This window comes from Periophthalmus magnuspinnatus, chromosome 24 (genome assembly GCF_009829125.3).
Source record: "Periophthalmus magnuspinnatus isolate fPerMag1 chromosome 24, fPerMag1.2.pri, whole genome shotgun sequence".
NCBI lineage: Eukaryota > Metazoa > Chordata > Actinopteri > Gobiiformes > Gobiidae > Periophthalmus > Periophthalmus magnuspinnatus.
In genome coordinates this window covers 14978636-15000184 of record NC_047149.1, presented here as the reverse complement: position 1 = coordinate 15000184, position 21549 = coordinate 14978636, and the positions used below count along the sequence as shown (strand labels likewise).

Below are 21549 nucleotides of genomic sequence, written 5' to 3'. Positions count from 1 at the left end.
TGCCCCCTTGTGGTGGAAAGTAAAATCCACTTTATTGCATTGATTTAGATTTTAAAATATTGAAACTGACATAGGCAAAGACTACTTATCAGCCACAATAGTAAGACAAATACCTACCTGTACTAGACCACTCCTCATTTCTGTTCTTTCTCAGTCCAATTAAAATCTTATAGTTGTTTTTTGGGATAATAATAAATGTTAAAATTCCCTCATGCTTCATCCAAGGAAAATAATGTGGCATAAAAACGTGAAGCATAATCATGCCAGAGCTTGTTTTATTGTCACCATTTACAGAATGTTGTGAGTACAGTACTTTTTACAGAAGACCAGCTGTCCATATGGCAATCAGACGTAACACATCCCTCACACTATGTACAGGTTCACACTGCGACAAAGCTTAGGCCGCTCGGCATAGTACTCATTCACTCAAGGTTTACACACAAGTTAACTTGGACTCAAAGGTTCAGAATTATTATGATAAATTATGAATGATAAATGATAAATTTTGTGTTATAGGAGTAGTGTTAACCTGAACAAGGGGGCAGACAGCTAACTTAAATAATTACAGGACATGTCCAGGATTGTCTGCAGCAAGCCCTACCCTTTCTGTCAATACCAAACGCAAATGTTACAATCAGACACTCTAGTTTAAGAGAATGGTTTCTGTTTGAAGTAGAGATATAAATATGAGTGATCACTAGTTTTGTGGTGGAACAGTGTCGGCAGCACCATGTTGGTCCTGAGTGTTTCAAGTGGGAACTGCCAAAACCAAGTAAAATATATTGTATGTCAACTTTGTGAATGGAAAGCTGGGATGAAACACCAAGGGGTTGAACAAAGGTCATTCAACAGTGAAGAAATAGTTGATAATTACGGCATTGAAATTCATGTGGAGATGCTGCTTTCATTTTCCCAATCAGGAAATCAACTTTTAATATATATTCTTTTCTGTCATAGTAGCTTTATAAACTGCAAACAATACTCTCTTGTTCTTAGCTTTCTTTTTTCAATAGGTCCAAAACTAACTAACTTTAAGACACTTTGAGAATAGGCTAATTCATTAAATATACACAGAATTTAATATATCTTATTTTTGGTAACACATCTTTTAAGATTTCTTTTGCCCATTTAAGGGTGATCAGATCTCCCAAAACAAAGGCCCACCTAACATTTGTATTTTAGGACGCAACAAATAAATGCACTACATAAAAGAAATCAAACTAAAAACAACTGTACAAAGCAGATAAACAATGATGATAAAAGATTTGTATTTAGTTATTTTATAGACATCCCTTCAGCACATTCTAGTAATGTAGATTTAAGCATAGATTTTCTGAAACTAATGAAATGTTAAAATCAAATAAATTTAGAAACCATATTTGCAGACTAATCTGCGGTTATGAAGTTAAATAAATTTACTCTGACCAGCAGTTATGATTAATACTGATTAGAATGGTACAATGTACTTAATCGGTGTTGGGGTATGACTTATTATATTTTCAGATGTAATAAAATGCACAGGTAAAATAAGAACCCCACTGTGCTTGAAGAAGTATGACTAGTGTTTAAACCTACCACACGATGCATGTTTGTTCTTGATGCCAGTACAGTATTAGAGTAACAGAGCTAACGTTAAAGGGTATTAAACCATAATGGACCCAAAACAAAAACAAAAGGCTTGAAGAATATGAAGGAGTGATTTGAGGAGTGAAAGTTTGATCATCTGTGCATCAGTGAGAGTCGAGGTGTGCGTCTGAGGTGCCCAGAGACAGGAGGGAGACAAGGGGGGTAATGGCTGCTAGGACAGAGCACCAGGCGATTTTGTTCTCTGCTCATGGTTTGAAGATTCCAGTTGTTTGCCGGAGATCAGCGCACAGAGGTGCTATGCCAGGGAGCGCTGCCGAGGTTTGATCCGAGGATATAGCTGAAAAGAGACAAAAATTGATTTCTATAACTTTATTTTTAAAATGTGCAGTGTTGCCCACAGAATCAAATTGTAAAAATCTATTATTTCAAGACTAAATCCAAGCTGGACAATATATTTTCAAAGCAAATTATTATTTTTTTTATAAAAGGTACACATGGAAAGGAAAGGAATTGTACTGTTGAAAGAAGCAAAGATTGCTAAAAGATTTTACTAGACATAATCGCTGACAATTGATCAATTTAGGAATTACCAGTACTCAATAAATCTACAAAACTAGTTGGGCAAGTATTTCCCATGCCTTTGCAGTGTGAATGGTCTGAATAGGTTTGTGTCATTACCCCTAGGAGGTTGCGGGGCACATAGCCCTCACTGTCTTCGAGCCTTGCCCACCACCAGTCTGTCTCACTGTCGTCCTGCCGCCTCAGGATGGTGATAGGGTCTCCCTCTTTGAATGAGAGTTCATCCTGGTTCTGAGCCTCGTAATCCCACAGGGCATACACAGTGCCTTTGTTCATCACACCCATCTTCTCTTGGACACCTGCAAAGTCACCAAGAGTCAGTTATTGAAGTACACGAATACACAGGCTGCTGAGTTTTATTGTACAAAAGTACCTCAATGCAACTAACCATAAAGAAACTGTGAGCACTGAATGTAGCCCTCCTCCATTTCTTCGCATTTATCTGCAGCTGTTTCAACATCACTGATGGTGCTGGCAAATATGGCCGCTCCCGATTCCACCAACAATTTGCAGAGATGAACACTGTTGCAGGACGCAGCACAGTGAAGAGGAGTCCTAGTAAAAACACAGAGGAGATTGGGAGTATTGGTACTATACAGTTTTTAGATCAAGTCAATTTTTTATACTTGTAATGGGATTTACCATCCATCACTGTCAGCGGCATTGACATTGACTCCAAAATCCAACAGAAACTTCACTATGTGATGATGACCTGCACACACAGCATTGTGCAGCGGAGTGATGCCCTCATCATTTGGAGTGCTTGGATTCTCCACCTAAAACAAATATAATTATGTTTACAAACTCAAACATAAATATCTCTTTTCAAAGTGGTGGGATGTGAACAATGCAACAAGTATATTGCATCCAAAGGCTCATTTTAACAGTGACACTGTTACCACACAGAGATGTGACGTGTGTCGCTTTGTCACCTCCTGTTGATTTGTACCAAGTGACTGAGGAATGCATGTTGGCATTGACCACACTATAAGGATCCAATAATATAATGAAAGGTTCACATATGCAACAATATACTGTACCTCATAAATGATCCTCTGAACCAGGTCAAATTCTCCCTCCAGCGAGGCATCAAGCAGAAGAGCCAGTGGGTTAAACTTGACCCTGAATCCATGCCCGGTGCGCTCTGAGTTTGGCTTTTTTAAGTTTGTGCGCTTTTCCTGCAACACAAAATATATATATTTAACAAATGATATAGTATATTAACACTGTACCGTATGTGCACCAGAGCAGCTGTCTGACCAGTGTTTGTGAGGATGCCTCTCCGCTCTCCTCTGGAGTACTAACTTCTGGCACAGGGCTAGGCAGCAGCGCCTCAGAGCTGTCCATGTTATTATTGTCCTCATCAGCTCCTTCAGCCTCATCTGTGTCGGCCAGTCCTTCGGGTGGAGGGGGCAGCGGCTCATTGTCATTGTCGTCAGTGGATGCACCTGGGTCAGAGCTGGCCTCCTCTGGCTCTGGCGGAGGCGGAAGCTGGGTCTCTGAGGGGAGGTTGCCATTGTCTGTGTCAGCACCAGCCTCTCCTCCCAGATAAGCCGGAGGGTTCGGCTGATAGAAGGGGGTTCCATTACCTGCACCGTTGCCACCTGGGGTTGCACTGACTCCACTGCCCTCCATCCCCCCAGCCAGAGTGTTAAACCTCTGGTACAGCAGCTTTTGGATGTTTGGACCACTGGGGCCCTCTGGCTCTGTGATAGAGCTCCTCTTCTTCAGCGGTCTTGGAGCATTGGCCAATTTTTTACGCAGTACCTCCAGGTCGGCATCGCTTTGGTAGCGCAGTGGTGAGTGTACCATTGGTGTAAGCTTAGTTGGACTGAGTGGTCGTGGGATGTTCTCTACACTGGGAGGAGGTGCTGAGGGCTCCAGGTGCTGCAAACCGTCCAGTTCATCAAACTCTCCCTCCAAAGTCTCCTCACCCCCAGGTAATACAAATGTACCAGCCTGGACGAAGGGGAGGGGTGAGGGAGGAGTCGAGCTGGATGGTAGAACAGGCTTTCCATACACTAGGGATACAGCTGGAATTTAGTATTTACCCTTTCAAAATGACAAAAACATTAACAGTACCTAACACAATATAGAACATGACTCTAAAAATGTACCTGCTTTGAGAGTGGGCTTGGGTGGCTGGCCTTTGTGCGCTGCCTGCTGGAGGTACATGTGATAGATGGAGCTTGAGTTCATGGTAGCAGGGCCTTTTCGGGGCGACTGAGGCCGTGAACCCCTGTCTGCAATGAAAGGGCGCACTGCCACAGCGGGAGGAGGGTCGAGGCGCTCGCTCAGACTGGGAGGGAACATGGGTGTGTTGGGCTGGAAGGTGGGGCTGGGGGGCACTGAGATACGCTGTTGTATCTGCTGAGAAGATGACCCTGTGGATGGGGGGACACGGGGCCAAGCTGGAGGAGGGGGGTTGGGTAAAGGACGAGAGAGAGGAGGCGGGACATCCTTTCGTCTGTCCAAGGAGGTGGCAGAGTTTGCAGAACTGAGGTGGGAGCCATAAGGAGGGGGCTGTGGCTTTGGCACGCCTGGGGAGGACACTGACAATACCTATGAGACAAATAACACAAGAGTGAGAAAGTATATTAATGTTCCCATCTACAAGACAATCTAAACAGAACAATGAATTAAAGAATAAGACCGGTACTGACCTTATCTGCACCTGGAGCCACAGGGGAGCCTGAGGGGGGGCTCTTGCCCTGAGTATCACTTCCTGAGTCTCTTCTCTCCGGTGGTTTCAAAGTGCTCGACTTGCCTATAGTAGGCCAACCAGCATCATTTGCTAATGAGAACGAAAAGGAAAATTAACTACAAATCATTACACTGTTATTTAAATGGTATGAAAAGGACCAGAGTGACTTTACAAAACACCTCACAACATCACAAAATCTACCAAAGATAGATCAAACAGGCTTTGTTGTAAACTTATAACAATAAAAATATATTTCAGTAGTTTATTGAATGTAGTTCCTTTTTGATCTAAAATGGTAGTCAATGGAAGGTTTTAAACTTATCACATCCTATTACATTGTAAATAACCCAATTTACCAGAAAAAAATCTCATCACCAATGGTCTCAAATACAGCCCAGAGCCATAATTAATAGACCACTGTTTTAGGATCAATAGGATGAAATTATCTTGAGACTTACAGCAAAATATAAAGGGGTTTAATGTTCTGTGCTTTAATGTTTGCTTTATCAATTATAAAATTATCTTTTTATAGGGTGAAAGGAAGCAAAACAACAACAAAAAAACATTAAATCATAATAAACAAACTGTTATTAATGTTTTCATATTAAAGCTGGTCTCTTTAACATGGACAAGAAGTATTCTTGGGCATGTTAAATGTTAGGATGTGAATGAGAGGTGAGGTTAAAAAGAAGTCCAAACATGTCAGGAGTCACGATTGTAGTTAAAGGACATTTTTGTGGCACTCGACTGAATGAACCCTCTCACAAAGAAGGGCACAAATGTGTGCAGAAATTATCAGCAGCTCTTTAATTTACCATCAACGTTTGGACTGTAGGGGGCAGCAGATATCTCTGTGTGCTGGATCTATTTCAGAGTTCAAAGAGAAACCTAAAGAATAATAGGGTTTCAGGAATGTCAATTGTATCAATGAATTTGAAAAAAAGAATGGCATTAATTTAATTCATGTAGTTAAAAATCACAGTAAAGAGAAAACCAAGAATATGTGTAATAAAGAGTCTAGCTGCTGAGGATTCCAGGAGTCTACAGAGAAGGTTCAGCAGGTGCCTTCCTTGTGCTTAAGCAGCACTGAGCACTCACGGGACGAGCCGTCAGAGCCAGACGAGGCTACAGGACCTGGCTGCTGCGTTTCGGGGGGCACCGGGTCCACTACGATGTCTAAATCAGACACCTTCCATGGGCCGGGGGGCTTTCGCACACCATCTGCCCAACAAGCGTCGCCCCACCCACCCAAGCAAACAGACATAACAAAGACAAGACAACAGTGACATGAGAGAAGGGAGGGACAAGAGTATACATGACATACACAGACAGAGAGCAGAGTTAGAGGAACAGGAGCTACATAAAAACTCTTCAGGTGGAAAACTGACAAGGTAGCAAGGAAAAGAGTAACATGCAAGATATAGAAAGTATTAACATCATTTGTGCAAGGTCTACATCATATTTACAAAGTCCTGTACGCACACCAAAACACAAAATTTACAGCCTATAGTCAAACATGCCTGTATTATATAACTAACCTGACTTGGGCCGTCCCTGGTTGGTTTGGTTGTTGACTCCCAGACTCTGAGGCTTCAGTGGTTCGGGGGGTAGTGTGTAGCCCTCCTGACGACCAGGTGAAGGGACCTGAATATAAGGCCCAACAGCAGCCACCCTCCCCAGTGTTCCAGGGGCAGGCTGAGGAGAGGGAGGCCCATTGGCTCTGTTGAGCTGTAAAATAAGGAGTTTTATTAGAGAAATTATGCAGTGAACCTCTTTCAGATGTATATGAATATACTTTCATTCCCAGTGACTAATATTGTCTTCACTTGTATGTGTTATGCACTTCTAGTCTTACAGGGAGGTTCTCTTTTTGACGTGCCTCAGCTTTTTTCTTGTAGAGCCGTTCCCGTAGTTCGCTGATGCGCTTGTCCATCAGCGTCACCTCCATGTTGCGTTTGTTGAGGAGCTCCTTCTGTTGTTGGAGCTTACTATTTTGCTCTTGGTTCAATTTGTTGCGAATCTAAACAGAAAACGGTAACATTATTATTAATCAAGCATTAAGTTTTATTAATAGGCTGATGTGACACCATAACATTCTTAAGAGCCCATGATTTAATGTGGATTTTCTATTAGTGCAGATATTTTATGGTTAATGACTCTATGACTGGGCCTTTTCACATAAAGCTGGCATGTAGCTAAATTCCTTCTTTGCCTGCACAAATCTGCTATTATCATTACTGCTGCCCATGTCCAAGAAATCAGGCAAAATTTTTAGTAACATCTTTAATTATGATAGTTATGTTTTAGCGAAATGTGTGGTCTTACAAGTCAAATACACTTTAAATGTTGGCGGTGCCATTATTAAAACACAAATAAAAACACACAATTCAATTATTTGTGCATTAAACATGAGCTTCTCTTTACCTGAAGCTCCTGGTAGAGTTTCTTGAGCTCTAGCGCGGCAGTACCGGCCACTTGTCCCCCTAAGGTGCTCTGAACTCCATTGAGCTTCCCCCTTCGCAGTTCCTCCAGCTGCAGGCTCAACTGCTCCACTCTCAGCACCGCGGCCTGCAGCTCTGACTGTTTCTCCTGGAACAGACTGGTCACCTGCTCAATCTCCGCCGCTGAAAAAGAGTCAATGAGTTAGCTTCAATACTTAGGAAGAAGACTAAAATTGTATAAAATACTTTATATTAATCAGTTATACCCAGGTACGAGGTAATTCAGGTATTCAGTATGAAATTATAACATTTGTAAATCATTATTTTACTTTGGTCTAACGCAACTTAATATGGATAGGTCCAGTGATTTCCTGTTAAACTTTCTCACTATGTGACATTTCTATAAGCTAATACATACACAGGTTTCCGTTGATGACCTTGCTGTAGTCCACTTGGCCCCTCATTGCTCTGATCTTCTTGAGCTTGGCCTCTTGACTCTCCACTCGCTCCTTCAGTCTCTGCAGCTTCTCGCTCTCTGAAACAGTCTGCTGCTGCCGCCGCTCCTGCTGCTTCAGGTAACGCAGACGCTGCTCCTATAAATTACATTAAAAAAAAAAAGCAATTATAAAAGTACAAATAACATAACAAAAAACTCTATATTTCACATCAGTGATCTAGACTCTCTCAGACTGTGGAGCTGTGTCGAGACTGTCTGAGGATTAAGAAAGGGTCAAATGACTTTCCGTCCCACTGAGAACTGCTCCAGTTTGTCAGAAAATAGGAAATGACAGTCCCAGGTTCCAAATGACTGCAGGGCTTTGAGGGGGCCTACTTTTGCTCTGCTAACATAAAAGCTATGCAACTGCCGTTTGAACCATGAGTCTTACATCTGATACTGATACCAGTAAACTATGTTAAGAAATTGAAAATGTAAGAGCCAGGCAGAGGTGATTTGACTGATCAAATGTCGAAATGTGGGTGAAATTCTTATGAAGTATTTCCCATTAATAGAGAAGACTGCGGTGGTGCCATAGTAAACTTTTGTCCCCATAGGCTAAAAGATGCTAAGCAATAAAAGAGTATTAAAAATGATGCTTATTGCTTTTTAAATATAAGTACCTTTATGTAATCTTTATTCAGTAGAGGCAATAAGTGACATATTTACTCCAAACATTGTATTCTATGTACTTATTGAAGAAGGATTGACTGTGCAAACATAGTCATACTCATATAAACCTGTGGGAAACACTGCTATTAAGTCTTGCTAAGTCACTTGTCAGCATGGATTGGCACATATCACACTCATACATAGTGCATACATAATTACTGCAATCAGATGAACATTGCCCCATGGGATGATCTGATTATAAACAGACTTTTTTACCTTTGCAACGAGCATCTGCTGCTGAGCCTCGATCTGCTGCTGCTGCCGTGTGGCCATCTCCTGAAGCTCGGACAGAGTGAGCTCCACACGTTGGCCCCCCACCTACAAAACACACATACATAAGATATACTGCCCACAGCAATGGCACAGAGGGACTGAGAAATGGCAAAGTGTTGAGATGAAAAAGACAGGAGTTTAGAATATTTAGTATAAATGAATATTCTGAGACAAAATTAGCATCAACATACTAAATGGGTGATTCACAGAAATACAACGGTGATAAAACAACAAAAATATCACCCTGAGTATTCTGAGGAAGAGGTGAGTCAGATGAGGCTGAGATGTGCCGTGTAGAGGAAACCATTGGCCACAGTCACTAAAGCAGGGCTGTGCAGTGGAGCATCAGTGACAGTTCAGCCCAGGGACACGGACACACACACACACCCTCAGATCGTGACAAGGTAAACCCACTAGTTACATAATCACCATATTAACATCTCTAAAACATTTTAATTCCAAATGTCATGAAACTCCGGCTCTACAGAATACATTTTTAAGATGCCTGCTTCTTGTCACTGCCCTGGGGCACCTGTGCTCTTTAAGATGCAGTGGCCTCTCAAGAGGACGATCAGCTCTGCTCGATGGACACAAAGCCCCTGGGGTTTGGGCAGTGGCCCATACAAAACGCCAATGCAATGATCCTCTTAGGGCTGGTTATATCATCAGGCTGCATCGCCATAATAATCCTCTAAATCACATTTTAATAAGAAAATTCACATCAAGTTGACAGATAATGGCTAAGACAAGACGTGATGCAAGAGTGACAGCAGATCAATATTGTGTCTAACTGAGATTACTACTACTGGGATCTGTCATCGCACCTCTGCATTAAGAATTACAAAAAAAGGCTTCATACAGTATCTGCAGTACATAAGAATCCTACTGTAATAAAGCATCTTTGTTTTTATTTGGATGCTCACTCAGAGCCTTGAGGTAGAATTAGGGGTCCCTTGACCATAACACTTGCCCATTGTAAAATCTGGGACAGACAGATGCCAGCAAAAACACTGAGCCAGAGGCTGCTCTTACAAATGCTCTCTGCTCTGTGACTCTGCAGTAGCTCAATAATGGGACACCTATAAAAACTATCAATGAGATCTGTGCATAAAACGCAAGGCATAAAACAAAGGTTTTATGTCTTTTACTTATACATTACTGTCAATTCTAAGATAAATTTTACCCCATTCTCATTGTGCTTCTCTCCAGTGTTTCCTCCTCTGCGTGTAGTTTGGTCCTGAGACTGCTGACTCCCTGTTTAAAAAAGGAAATCATTTTACTTGCAACATGCATTTTGAGGGATACAATTTACATAACTTTATTGAAAATTGCAGATGAAAATGAAATACACTGACATTCAAAAACAAAAATAGAAGTGTGACTGAAAACAACTTGATCAAACTTGTAATTACAATGTTAACCTTAGGCAACTAAAAAACATTGGAAAGACTGAAAAATAATTACTAAGTCCGTTTGCTGTGTACCTTGATCACTGCCCTCCGTTGGTGAGTCTTCGTGCCGGAGGAAGAATTTGACTTCTTGTTTCCGAGGTCCCCATTTCTGTAGATGCTCATACATCATGTGCTCAAAGGGGATCGCTCGCTCTGTAGAAATAACCATAGTATTTTATATTTAGAATTAGGGAAAACATTTAGCATAACAAAATAAATCTAGATCCAAACTTGCAACTTTACTGAGCAGTAGAATATGATTTAGTTCTGTTGGGTAGATAGAGAAAGCACTGAACTGGTTTTAGTCCCAGACAGCTGTATTAAACAAGATCCAGCCAAATCTATTACATAACATTAGTTCGTAAAGCCTCCAGCTAGGATGTCGTCCTTAGAAGGGGTGTGGCAGTCAGTGAAAAAATGCTGATAACATGGGTGTGTCTGGTACAAGGATGAAAACGAGCGTGTGTTGACTGGGGAGAAATCTGTTGTGTCAGTGCTGTTGTGACTGTGCCAGCATAAATCCCAAATAATCTCTGAGTAAACTAGGCTCCCAAATGAAATCAGCATCAGATATTTTTCATTCCTTTACGAGGTTATAATTTGTTGGGTTACTTCTTACCGTTGCCCCTCCAGACTTCTGCCAGGTGACAGCCGCTCTCGCCTGGCTCTTTGCAAAACTCAACCACGTCACGGCACGTCGTTTCCGGGGTGATTGGCACCTCCGTCACAGCCTGTTCCCCATCACTGAGATAAACGGTCAAAATCATCTAAAAAAGAAAAAAGAAATTACTTAAATAAATATTAAACATAACATTACTATTATGGCCATAGAAATTTCACATATTTAATCTCCAGAGACCACAGTGGAACAAATGCCACAAAAGGGCAGGAAGACTAAATATGCACTATGTAACTTTTCTAGTGCTTCTCGTAGCCCTGGAGATGTTATTACTATGCCGGGAAGGTTTCTCAGTATGGCATACCACAGAAACAAGCCAGAAATAATTAGAGGTGGGCAGATTAAGAAGATTGTTTTGAAGATATGCAAAATTTAACATGATGATTTTTTTGTCAATATTGCCCACCCCTATCTGCAATGCACGTGATTCTTGTGTTAGTTTAGAAGTGCATACCTCACTTGCATATAAAATGCTAAAGCCGGTAGAAATACAAACTGAAACTTGATCTTTGAAAATGCATCATATATTTCATCTCAAAACAGCTCAGCCTTATACACATTGCATGTAACTGGTGTTTTGGGGCCAGGTTTAACCCTCTCATGTGTGGGACAAAGCTTTAGTGCTGACAGAACATTTTGCAGTACACTGGCCCACTCTTTACTTTGTGCTAGACTCATGCCTCTGCCTGTCATTCTGTTGTTAACTGTGATTAGTGGTCCCAAAGCAGTCCGTGAGTTACCACATAGCACTGCATGCCCTTACATGTACAGCAATGCAACTGAAATACTCGTATACACCTGAGTGATGTTTAGGAAAATTGTTACATTTTTGGATGTCTTTCAAAGCCTTAAGATGGAGTACGTGCACTGGAATTATAACGCAGATCTAAACATTGTCAAACTGCAGAAGGTGACACGGCACAGTTGCGGCAATGTGACCTTTGGATCCAACTATGAGGGATTGGCTGTATGACTTTGTACAGTAATGATACCATAAGTGGACATATCAGCAAACATACACATATTATATTGTATGGTGGTAATTCAAAGGAAAAATAAATACAAAAATTGTGTGCTAGTAAAATAAATACCATATTCTGGAATGAGGGTAAACAAACAAGTCAGATGCAAAAGGGAAAAAAGACAAAAAAATGTGGTAATCAAGATGAATTTGCAATTATAACTCACAATTACTGTTGAAAAATGTTCAGAATAGCAACAAAATGTTTGAAAGTATACAATACTTCTGCATGTATTTTGTCCTTATCCCTTTATGTTGTTTGTGAATATCTGCAGCTCTGCTTTGTGCCTTTTGCTCCTTGGGGACTAATAAAGTTGCTTGAATTTTATTGAATAAGAAAAGACCTATTCAGGCACATAGGCTTGTGCTACTACATAAGGGGTGTATCTATGGGCTGTAAAATGAATCAAATTTTAATCAAATCAAGATCCAGTCATTTCAAATTGTCAATCATCAGCATGAGGCTTTTTAGTCAAGGGATCTATAATCCGCTCTCAATATATTTTTAAAGAAAAATGGCTCTGATTAAAAAACTGTTATGTCAATATGAAAGACATATTTGTTAGCTTTTAAGAAGAAAAAAATAACACTGACTCAAAAAAAATTATAACCTATATATGCAAGGAAAGTAAATGTGATTTTTTTTTTTGCCTTATTGACAAGAATGAATCAAGAATCTGCAAAAATAATGAATCTTTTTGAATGTAGAATATAACAGTGCTCAACTGTGTTAAAAATATTACCAGAGGTTTGCTGTTAGGCTGAGACCACATTATTATCCAGGGACAGAATGACTCATTTTAATGATGACAGTGTTTCATGGACATTTCCTTGAGACTCTGTGTGTTTTCAGTCACAGTGTAATTGTTTAGATTTTGGCTCAATTGGAAACTGGTTGGAGCTCAGGGACCACCGCTAAAGGTCTCACTCCGGTCACTTTACAAAAATCCTATAACATGTCCAATATTTCAGCTGTGGCAGTGAACCAACTCACAAGGAGCAATACAGCAGTAAACGATATGCAGTTTAGGTAATTTTATGTTCTCATATGACATGAGGCTGCCTTCAGCCATCCATTCATTTCAGAATGATAAAAAAGGACTATTGCCATAGAGATTAACAATTAACACAAAATATTATATCTTCTGAAGGGGGAAAGGTCCTCAAATATTGCGTATAATATGAAGCTGAAACCCATGAATATATAACAGTAATGTTCTATAGTAACATTCTTGTAAAATCTGTTAGTTTAAATATAGATCATATAATTAATAATGATAGATCATATATAATGATAACATTGATACACTGATAACACTTGGAGAACAATCAAGAAGAGCAAATATATTGGGCACAAATACAAATATATGTAGGAAAAACTAAACATTATCCATGGGTTTCAGAATGATGAAAAATTGGGATGGTTGCCATAGCAATTAAGAATTGAAAACAAAATATTATATCTTTTAAATGGTGAAAAGTCCTCAAAATGTCACCTATAACTGCACACTAAATCCCTAGTCGCACTAAACGTATTAGTACTTGTGACAGACATCATTTTAATCATTCAGCCAATAACAGATCAATAGATTATCAAATCTCATTCAATAAACCATTTACAACGCAATGCAGTTAGAGATCAAATTGACCAACCGCTCTCACTAAGTTGTGTCTGCCCATGTTGGTGGCTCTCTTGGCTGCCCTCCGCTTCCTCCTGATCTCCTTAGGTGCCCGCGGATGCTCCTTTGCCCAAATGCGATTCTCCTTGGACAGGCTAACCAGGCTACGCAACACTATAGTCACAAAACGCTTCATCATTGTAGCTTTAGGATCGGCTGTAAAGACTTAATTGTTATGCCATCCTGATACACGGAGCAGGCAGCGGTCCGTGGATTTGAAAAGTGCTGCAGAGGAGGTTGGAGGAAAAACACTTGGGTCTATGTGTAATTCCGAGCGGGAGGGAGAAGGAGAGAGAGATAAACAGCCCGAGAGGACAGGGACTGACTGGTGGATGAGGAGGAAAACTTAGCCAGGTCTAATGGCAAGTGTCCCAAAAATACCATATCATTGCCTCTCTGCCAGTTAATGTGGATACACGTTTGGGATGGGACAGGATCTCGCACTACAAGATTTCTTGTCGCTATGGAAACCGAACAGTACATTAAACTGTTGAAAAATGCAGTAAATGTTAAGATTTTGCTGTGGAACCAATGCCTTAATCACAAAATGATTAATGAAAAAATCCATTGATTAGGATACATTTAAAAATGTTTCATAAAATCTTAGTAATATATGAATAAAACTGTTTATGATCATTTATAATAACACAAGTCAATGTCTTGTCTCCTCCCACCCTTATTACCTATTATTAGCATTTGGTAGGTGTAAGTACTAAAGACATAATCTTCTTCAAAAGTATTTATTTACACTGTAGACATATTATGCGAGACAAATTATGCAACAAGTGGCCAGAATGCTTACAGTATACAAGCCTTTTATGAAGTTAGATGCAAGTTTTTCTTGTTTAATAATGGCTTAAAATGCTCTCATTTTACGTTTGATAAAAACATTAAATCAAGCCACAGCGGGTCCCAAGTCAGTCCCAAGCCTGGACAACAGAGGAGTGTTGTGTCAGATGAGGATCCAACTGTAAAAGGTTTGCCTATTCAACAGACAGACTGCTGCACATGGATTTGCTGTGGATGGACAGATTTTGTCATGAAATATGATTAAATAAGGGGGTGAAAATAATCCCATCACCCAAGATGTAAATGAACCTACCACCCCTAAACAAAGAAACTGGAAAATTCAATTAACAATCTAAAATAGCCCACAAAATTGGTTAGTATATATAGTAATTTAAAGTAATTATGATTTCCAAAGGACAAATATAAGTGGGGGAGAATCCGTACCACTGTTAAAAGAGCCAATGCCATTTATCCATATTCCATGTGTAACGCTGTCATGACTCAACTAATTCTATTTTTATGCTGCACACCACCATCATTAAAAAAAATGCAACAACACATACTAAACAATGTTTACCTCCTCTGTGAGTCTATCCCAGGCCAACTCCACTGCACCCTGAGATTAATGCTATGTGACAGTCTCCTCAGCTCAAAAGTTCCTCTTAACAACAGCATTAGTCAAACGCAGCCACACGGACCCAGATTTGCTGAGGCCTTGTTGGCTGCCAAAGTCACGCAAGATCCAAGGGAGTACTCTGCTTCACTGGATTTTTGACTCGGATGCCCCATAGCAGCCTATCGAGGGCACTGGATACAAATGCTATTGCAGTCAATGCAGTCAGACGTATCAAAGAAAAATGTTCTACCAGTCGGGCTTGAAGGTTATACAAGAAAAAAAAATTGAATTAAAAAAAAAAAAAAAACATGTAACATAAGCCAGTCATGAGAAGTATCAATTTATCAGTCAATAAATCAAAGCTGGAACAATTTTATCATGTGTGTTGCACTAGTACTATTCATAATACGAATGATGACGCAGCAGAAGGCTGAATAGCTGCTATGTCAAATGTTATGGATGTTAATACTACAGTATTTATCTTTTATTTAAATCTTTTTATTTATCTTATCTTTTATTTGTTGCTGCTTATGTTAATTCAATACATTTAATCAATTTAGAAAAAGGTTTACGGGTACTATCCCGTTTTATCCCATTTATTGTGCCAGTGGCATAAAATGAGTTTCAATAATATTGTTTATAGCAATATTTTCTATAGGTATTACCACACTCATAACTTAATTAGCCACAGACAAAACAAACTCTACAAGTGAAGACCAGTCAAGAGACAAATGGATTCAAGTTCAAATGCAGCAGCAAGTTAGTAACTCATACTGCAAGACTTCATTTTACATACCTTTTACATATCCCTATTGATCAGCAATGTGAGTTATTTAATGATGATACATACATTTTTAGCAGCATGGAGATTAAAGTGCTATTTAGTACGCACTGTGATGTGACAGAAGTGGATCAAAACTCAACACCACCCCTCTTTATAATGAGGAGACCTATTTTTTAGTGTAAACTTATCCTGTAGTGAAGTTCATGTTCCCCTCCCCGAAGGCCAAAAAGGCTGAAATCAGTCTTTCCCACAATTCCTCACTGTATTCTCAGTACTAAAAGCGACAAAGGAAATCCAACAAAGCATTATTACCATTCAGGCATTCAGTCTATTCTCTGTACTACAAACAACTTCGAACACTATTGATATACACTACGTACAAACACAAATCCTGTCCCACAACTTAGTGCAGTAGTGCATAACGATTTTAAATTAATTTAACTAGACTTTGAATTAACTATGAATTATAGTGTAACGACATAATTTATTTAATGTGTAATATAAATAGGAATATATTTCACAGCTAGTCTATCATTGTGCAGCTTGCTTACTGCAGCAGAAGAGTCCCCAGATACCTACTGGCATCATGTTGGAAGCTGTGGCAGGTCAGAACCAGGAGAGCATCAGTGAAGGATGTCGGTGCCCCTCCAGTCCTCAGAGACACCGCTGGACTCAACCAAACCTCTTCTGTGGTCTCCCCAAAGTGACAACCAACAGGGCCTCACTCTCTCTGAAAAGCAAACAGTGGCCATGCTTTACTCAGAATACCTATACAACTATTGATTCATACTAATAGATTATTCTGAATTTGTTCAAGGATCATTAATGTTTCATCCAGGCGTGGCTCTGCGTTGCTACTGCTACAACCGGGCCAATGGCGAGCCAGTGCAGGCTTTTATTGCACCGCTAGAGCGAGTCATTACAAATTTGTAACGCACGTTTTTATGTCATTATCAGCAGATAAAATGTTATTAAACTCACCAGTGTCAGGGGCGAAGCATTGTTCTCGGCTGTATACGAGCTACTGTTGAAGGCACGCAGGGTTATCCGAGCAGCTGTCCAATGCAGCTAACGCTGTTTCTGCTGTTAGCTGTGCTAGCTGCTTTGCGAAGTGGCTAATGGACGGTATGCAAGGCGATCACTTCGCTCTCGTTGGCCCTTTAACTTGCAGTGGTTGCTCATCGGTCCTATTTCGATGTTTTAATTTCCAGTTAACCTGTCCCATGCAAACATCAGCACAAAAAGGTAAATCCTCTCTATGTATTTAACGAAATGCCCATGGTTAATAGCGTAGCAAAGCTAGTTGACGAAAATAAAATAGCTGGATTCCAGTTGTTGACTGTAAAAGAGGTGGAGCTTCAGCACGTCAACGTAAAATGTCAAGAATCAAGCGTCACTATCTAGAGCGGTCTGGATAAACTATCACGTATTACAGTCTAAAAAACTATCGAAGAGATGACTAATCAGACATTTCTATTCACTTCATATGTTTTTATTGAATTTGCTTATTTACTCATTTAATCACATTTGATCAATTACGATTGGCCTACGTACAATATAGTTTGGGTAAACCAGACCTAAATATACATAATAGATACATTTTTAAGAATTGGCCAGAATAGTCCAATTTCAAATTGTATGTGTTTTATAGATATGAATACCAAAGAATCCTTTTACCACGAAACATACACGTTAGCTTAGCCCTAGAGTGACATCAAGTGGTGCAAATGTTCAGGAAATGTATTATATTATGTGCACATTTTAAAACATATGCCAGTAGTTTACAGTTGAGAAAATAGACATTAGGTATAAGACACAATTATTTCAAATAAAAATTCAATTCAAAATGTATCAACCTCAGTATAGACACATAAATCTTAGATATCAAATGTATTCCTAAATACATGGAGGGAATGCTGGCATTATATTGTATAATATGTGTACTGTGTGCAGTGACAGCTGTATAAAATTTTATTGTACTTTTCCATGCGTCTTCAGCTTCAGAAAGCACATAGTCTACCTAAAACAAATAATTATAATATTCATAGTAGACATACAATTAGGCTCAACTTGTAAATCAGTTAGTGGAGAACTTTTGCATTGGTGTCATGAGTTGGGGGACCAAAACAGATACTGGACCAGACACTCCCATTACGCATCATTATAATTTCTCAGACAGGTTATATTTTCCTGATCCTTCACACTCAAAAATCAAGAGATGGTGTCCCCACAAACTAGGGATGAAATTAAACTCTGGCTGGCCTGCATAAAGTAGACCAGTCTTTAATGACATACAGAGTATATTATTAATCTATTGTGTTTTGTAAATATTGTTCAGCATGTGTGAGCTATACTTAAAGTGATGAACCAGTGAGACTGTGGCCCATAGTGGTGCATGGACTTGTGAATTTGTCCATGCACCATCCATTGTGGATTTGACTGACTGGACCCCTAAGCATGAAAGTGGAGGTGAGGCACTCATGAGAATGGAGGTACATGAAACCCCATTCTACAGCATTCAAGATGGTCAATACTACTGTAAAAAAAAACCTGAAGTACACCCTAGATTACTGCAAAATACAATCAGCCTACCTGAATCATCTAAATCTGACATTTTGTTCATTTGTAGCATCCTCATCCCCATGTCTTTCATTTTTTCCCCCACTGTAAACACATAAGAATTGAGGAATAGATGGTCATGTGAAATTACTGACAACAAGCAAGGAACGTTTAAACTCAAGCCTCACCAAGTTTAATGTGGTCAGCTTGCAGTTTCATACAATTGTCAATACGCGTCTTTGAAATTATGAGGTAGTGATGAGTGTCCCCTGGCTTCAAGTCACAAAAACATACCATCTCGCAGTCCTGCCGAGATCGTTTATAGTGACAAATGGCTTAACATAACTTTGATAAATGAACTTCGAATTCTAGCTACTTACACTCATTAAGACCTCTGTATCGGTCTGGTTGTTTGCTATTTCACAAAACTTACAATTGTTTCCCACAATTGCTACATGAGGCTCCATTAAAAAATACTGTAAAGTGGGGGTGTAGCTGAAAATAGAGCAATGGATGACACAAGCATTCCGTGTGTGACATTCAAGTGTTCTCTTACATTTGCCAAACACCCTGATGAATGTTTCCAGATTTCCTCGCAAACTATCTGCTGGATAAGGTGGTTTTATTATTTATTAAATGTATTGAACCTGTAGATAAAATTCTACTATAGATAATCACTTATCACAAAAGTGCATTGGTCTCTTTTTATCTTTAAATTTACATATTCACATTTATTGTACTTTTAAGTCCCCTTCATACAGCTGACTACAATGACACATACACATCATGTTAGTTAGGCCAATCTTTGTTTTTTGGTGGGCAATATGTAGATGTTAGTAAGTTTTATCCTAAGATGAAAAATATCCCTGTGCAGAAATGAAATAAATATGGAATCAAAGAATATATATTGTAAATACTATACGCAATACTACTATACTTAATGAAGTCATTATAATTAGGTTTAAAAGTTTAAATCTTACAAATTATGCATGGAAATATTGCATTACTACATTTAATGTTCTTGCCCTGAGTATAATCACAACCTTTGCATGATTCTAGCATTTGTCTTCATCAATATTGTGTAGTTCTTCAGAGAGGGCAGCAGCTGTGTAATTCACTATGAGGCTGGCTGTTGCGCAGAATTTTCTGAAAATAGTCAACCTACCAAAAAAGAAAAAACATTAGACTTGTATAATTATTAATATAAATAGTAGTTGCCCAACAGATGGACCATTTTCTGTTAATTTGCAAACCTGCCTATAAAAATACACTTGAGGTGTTTTTTTCTTACCTCCACAAATCGTTCGCCAGGGGTGAATTTATAACGTAAATAGTGTGAAATATGCTCTGTGGGAGCGACTACATGAAGATGGAGGTGATTCACTGAAGTGTATGGCGGTATATGAAAACCAAGCCTGCAAGAACATTACCAATACTGTAGTTTCAGTTTCTGTTATTTGAAAATACAGTTTTGAGGATTACTTTATTTGCTTACTTACTTAATGTCTGTCATGTCACTAACCCCTTGTTCTAGTAAAACAGCTTTGCCCATTTCAGCCATTCTCTCAACTGAATGTTAAAACACAAGGGTTATTTTCCAAGTCAAAAATATAAAATTAGGCTTAGTTGTTTTTGCTTCCGATCGATAACAATGTGGGAAGTAAGTAACAGATAGAAGAACTTAAGTAATAGTGGGTAGTTGCTAAGCAGAACAACAAGCCTATTTATTTCAAGGTATATATTTTGAGAACATTCCACTTATTTAAAACTAATTGCCTTAGAATAAAGAAGAAGGAGCCATACCAAGACTGTGGTGATACCATTGTAAACATAGACAGCTGACAATATGTACTTTGGGTATAATAAGGTAGTGATGGGGGGCAGCAGGATTAATGTCTCGGAAACACATCAGTTCTTCATCCTGTAAAAAAAACAAAAGTGACCAACTTTTAATACTGTCTAATAAACAGACTTCAGGTGGTCATTGAACTCATCTACTCATTTATTACAACAATGGATCTATAATAAAGTCAAATTTTAGTTACTTATTAGTTATTATTACCTGCAAATAAGAGTTTGGCCATGAGTGTAAATTGAGAATGTATGAATGAATGAATGAGCGGAGGGTAGGCTAATAGAGAGAATTACCTGTTTAAGAATTTCTGTTTCTTTGTCTTCGCCTTTTGATATTATGCAGAAAATACAATCTTCATCCATTTAATATGCCGATAATCAATACAATTCATAACCTTCTATTTGCAGTGAATGTTTCTAACTATTACACAAGTTTAAAGTTTCCCCAGTGTATTTGTTTCGATTGGTTTCCAATGTACTTCCTACTTCGCAGCTGATGTCATCGACAATACCTGGCGGTGTGACGCTAACTGGGGGTTGTGCTCACTTTGGGGCTCTGTGTGCCTTTAATCTGATTTTATTTTAACATAATCTGACCGCAAAACACTGATATAGTTGGAACTAAAACAGATTCGTACTGTAACAAGTTCCTCTCACATTACAGTCACAAGCTAGCTAGCATTTGCCAACAGTTTTTCAGTCACGCTCACCTTTTTGTTGAAAATCAAACTTCTAATCAGGACCACGGTCACTCGTATTGATCACAGACTCCTGAAAATGTTGTTTGAGTCCATTTTGTATTATTATTTAAAAAAATAAAAATTATATATATATATATATATAAAAATTTATTTTTATTTTTTTTCTTAAAACTTTTCTGGCAGGGTGATATCACTGCAAAGTATCAGCTGATGACATCAACACTCCCTGCGGGTGTGAGGCTTTGGTCTAACACTAAACATGAAGGATGAGTGCGTTCATGGGCCAAATCAAATACTGTTAGGCAGGTCCTCTTGGATGATCCAGAAGGTAATAGACTAGAAAAAAACAGAAGGGGATCCGAGGCTCTCTTTGACTCACAGTAAAACTCCTTTATTTAGGCAAAATGACATGCTACGTTTCGGTGGTCTTCGGTGCTAACATGAAGAAAAAAAAAAAACAAAAACACCAGGTGGTTTTAAATGTAATGCAGTATCTCTGTAATTGCCATTGTTTACTTGTTCCTGTTATATCCTTGTTGTCAGTAGGGGGCGCTGGGGATGTTTAGGAGTCAAGAACACCCCATCACAACAAACACACTTGAATACATACATTACAATAAAATGATGACCACGGAGAGGAGACATGTAGGAAGGAGGTCGTACA

General features: G+C 39.2%; 2 protein-coding genes across 5 annotated transcripts; both read right to left on the bottom strand.

Annotated features, from left to right (window-relative positions):
• Positions 1-258: 258 nt before the first annotated feature.
• On the bottom strand, positions 259-17134 carry ppp1r13bb (protein phosphatase 1, regulatory subunit 13Bb). 4 transcript variants are annotated; one of them, XM_033990971.2, is made up of 19 exons: positions 16753-17128; positions 16351-16501; positions 10823-10970; positions 10237-10356; positions 9936-10006; positions 8696-8797; positions 7730-7904; positions 7295-7494; positions 6726-6890; positions 6409-6598; positions 5969-6091; positions 4830-4960; positions 4284-4728; positions 3427-4187; positions 3207-3344; positions 2809-2942; positions 2555-2721; positions 2266-2465; positions 259-1924 (listed from the first exon to the last, which is right to left on the bottom strand). In XM_033990971.2, the coding sequence occupies exons 2-19, from the start codon at positions 16357-16359 to the stop codon at positions 1883-1885; spliced, it is 3321 nt and encodes a 1106-aa protein (XP_033846862.1). In that variant the 5' UTR covers positions 16360-16501; positions 16753-17128; the 3' UTR covers positions 259-1882. The 4 variants fall into 4 exon arrangements, with proteins under 4 accessions (XP_033846862.1, XP_033846863.1, XP_033846865.1 ...); XM_033990972.2 differs by having other exon boundaries at positions 6750-6890; XM_033990974.2 differs by lacking the exon at positions 5969-6091 and having other exon boundaries at positions 6750-6890; positions 16753-17134.
• A 2218-nt stretch (positions 17135-19352) lies between these two features.
• Positions 19353-20628, bottom strand: LOC117392494 (adenosine 5'-monophosphoramidase HINT3-like). The gene is made up of 5 exons (XM_033990588.2): positions 20479-20628; positions 20134-20251; positions 19830-19899; positions 19622-19745; positions 19353-19491 (listed from the first exon to the last, which is right to left on the bottom strand). The coding sequence occupies exons 1-5, from the start codon at positions 20545-20547 to the stop codon at positions 19420-19422; spliced, it is 453 nt and encodes a 150-aa protein (XP_033846479.1). The 5' UTR covers positions 20548-20628; the 3' UTR covers positions 19353-19419.
• Between the last annotated feature and the right edge of the window lie 921 nt (positions 20629-21549).

Excerpts from the sequence above, each read along its gene's own strand:
- ppp1r13bb (XM_033990971.2), bottom strand. Across the intron at positions 10,357-10,822 it reads AGAAGTCTGGAGGGGCAACG|AGCGAGCGATCCCCTTTGAG; the intron begins GTAAGAAGTAAC and ends TTATTTCTACAG. Across the intron at positions 10,007-10,236 it reads AACGGAGGGCAGTGATCAAG|GGAGTCAGCAGTCTCAGGAC; the intron begins GTACACAGCAAA and ends TTTTTTAAACAG.
- LOC117392494 (XM_033990588.2), bottom strand. The coding sequence starts at position 20,547 with ATGGATGAAGATTGTATTTTCTGCATAATATCAAAAGGCGAAGACAAA. Across the intron at positions 20,252-20,478 it reads AAACAGAAATTCTTAAACAG|GATGAAGAACTGATGTGTTT; the intron begins GTAATTCTCTCT and ends TTTTTTTTACAG. Across the intron at positions 19,900-20,133 it reads ATGGTATCACCACAGTCTTG|TTGAGAGAATGGCTGAAATG; the intron begins GTATGGCTCCTT and ends TTTAACATTCAG.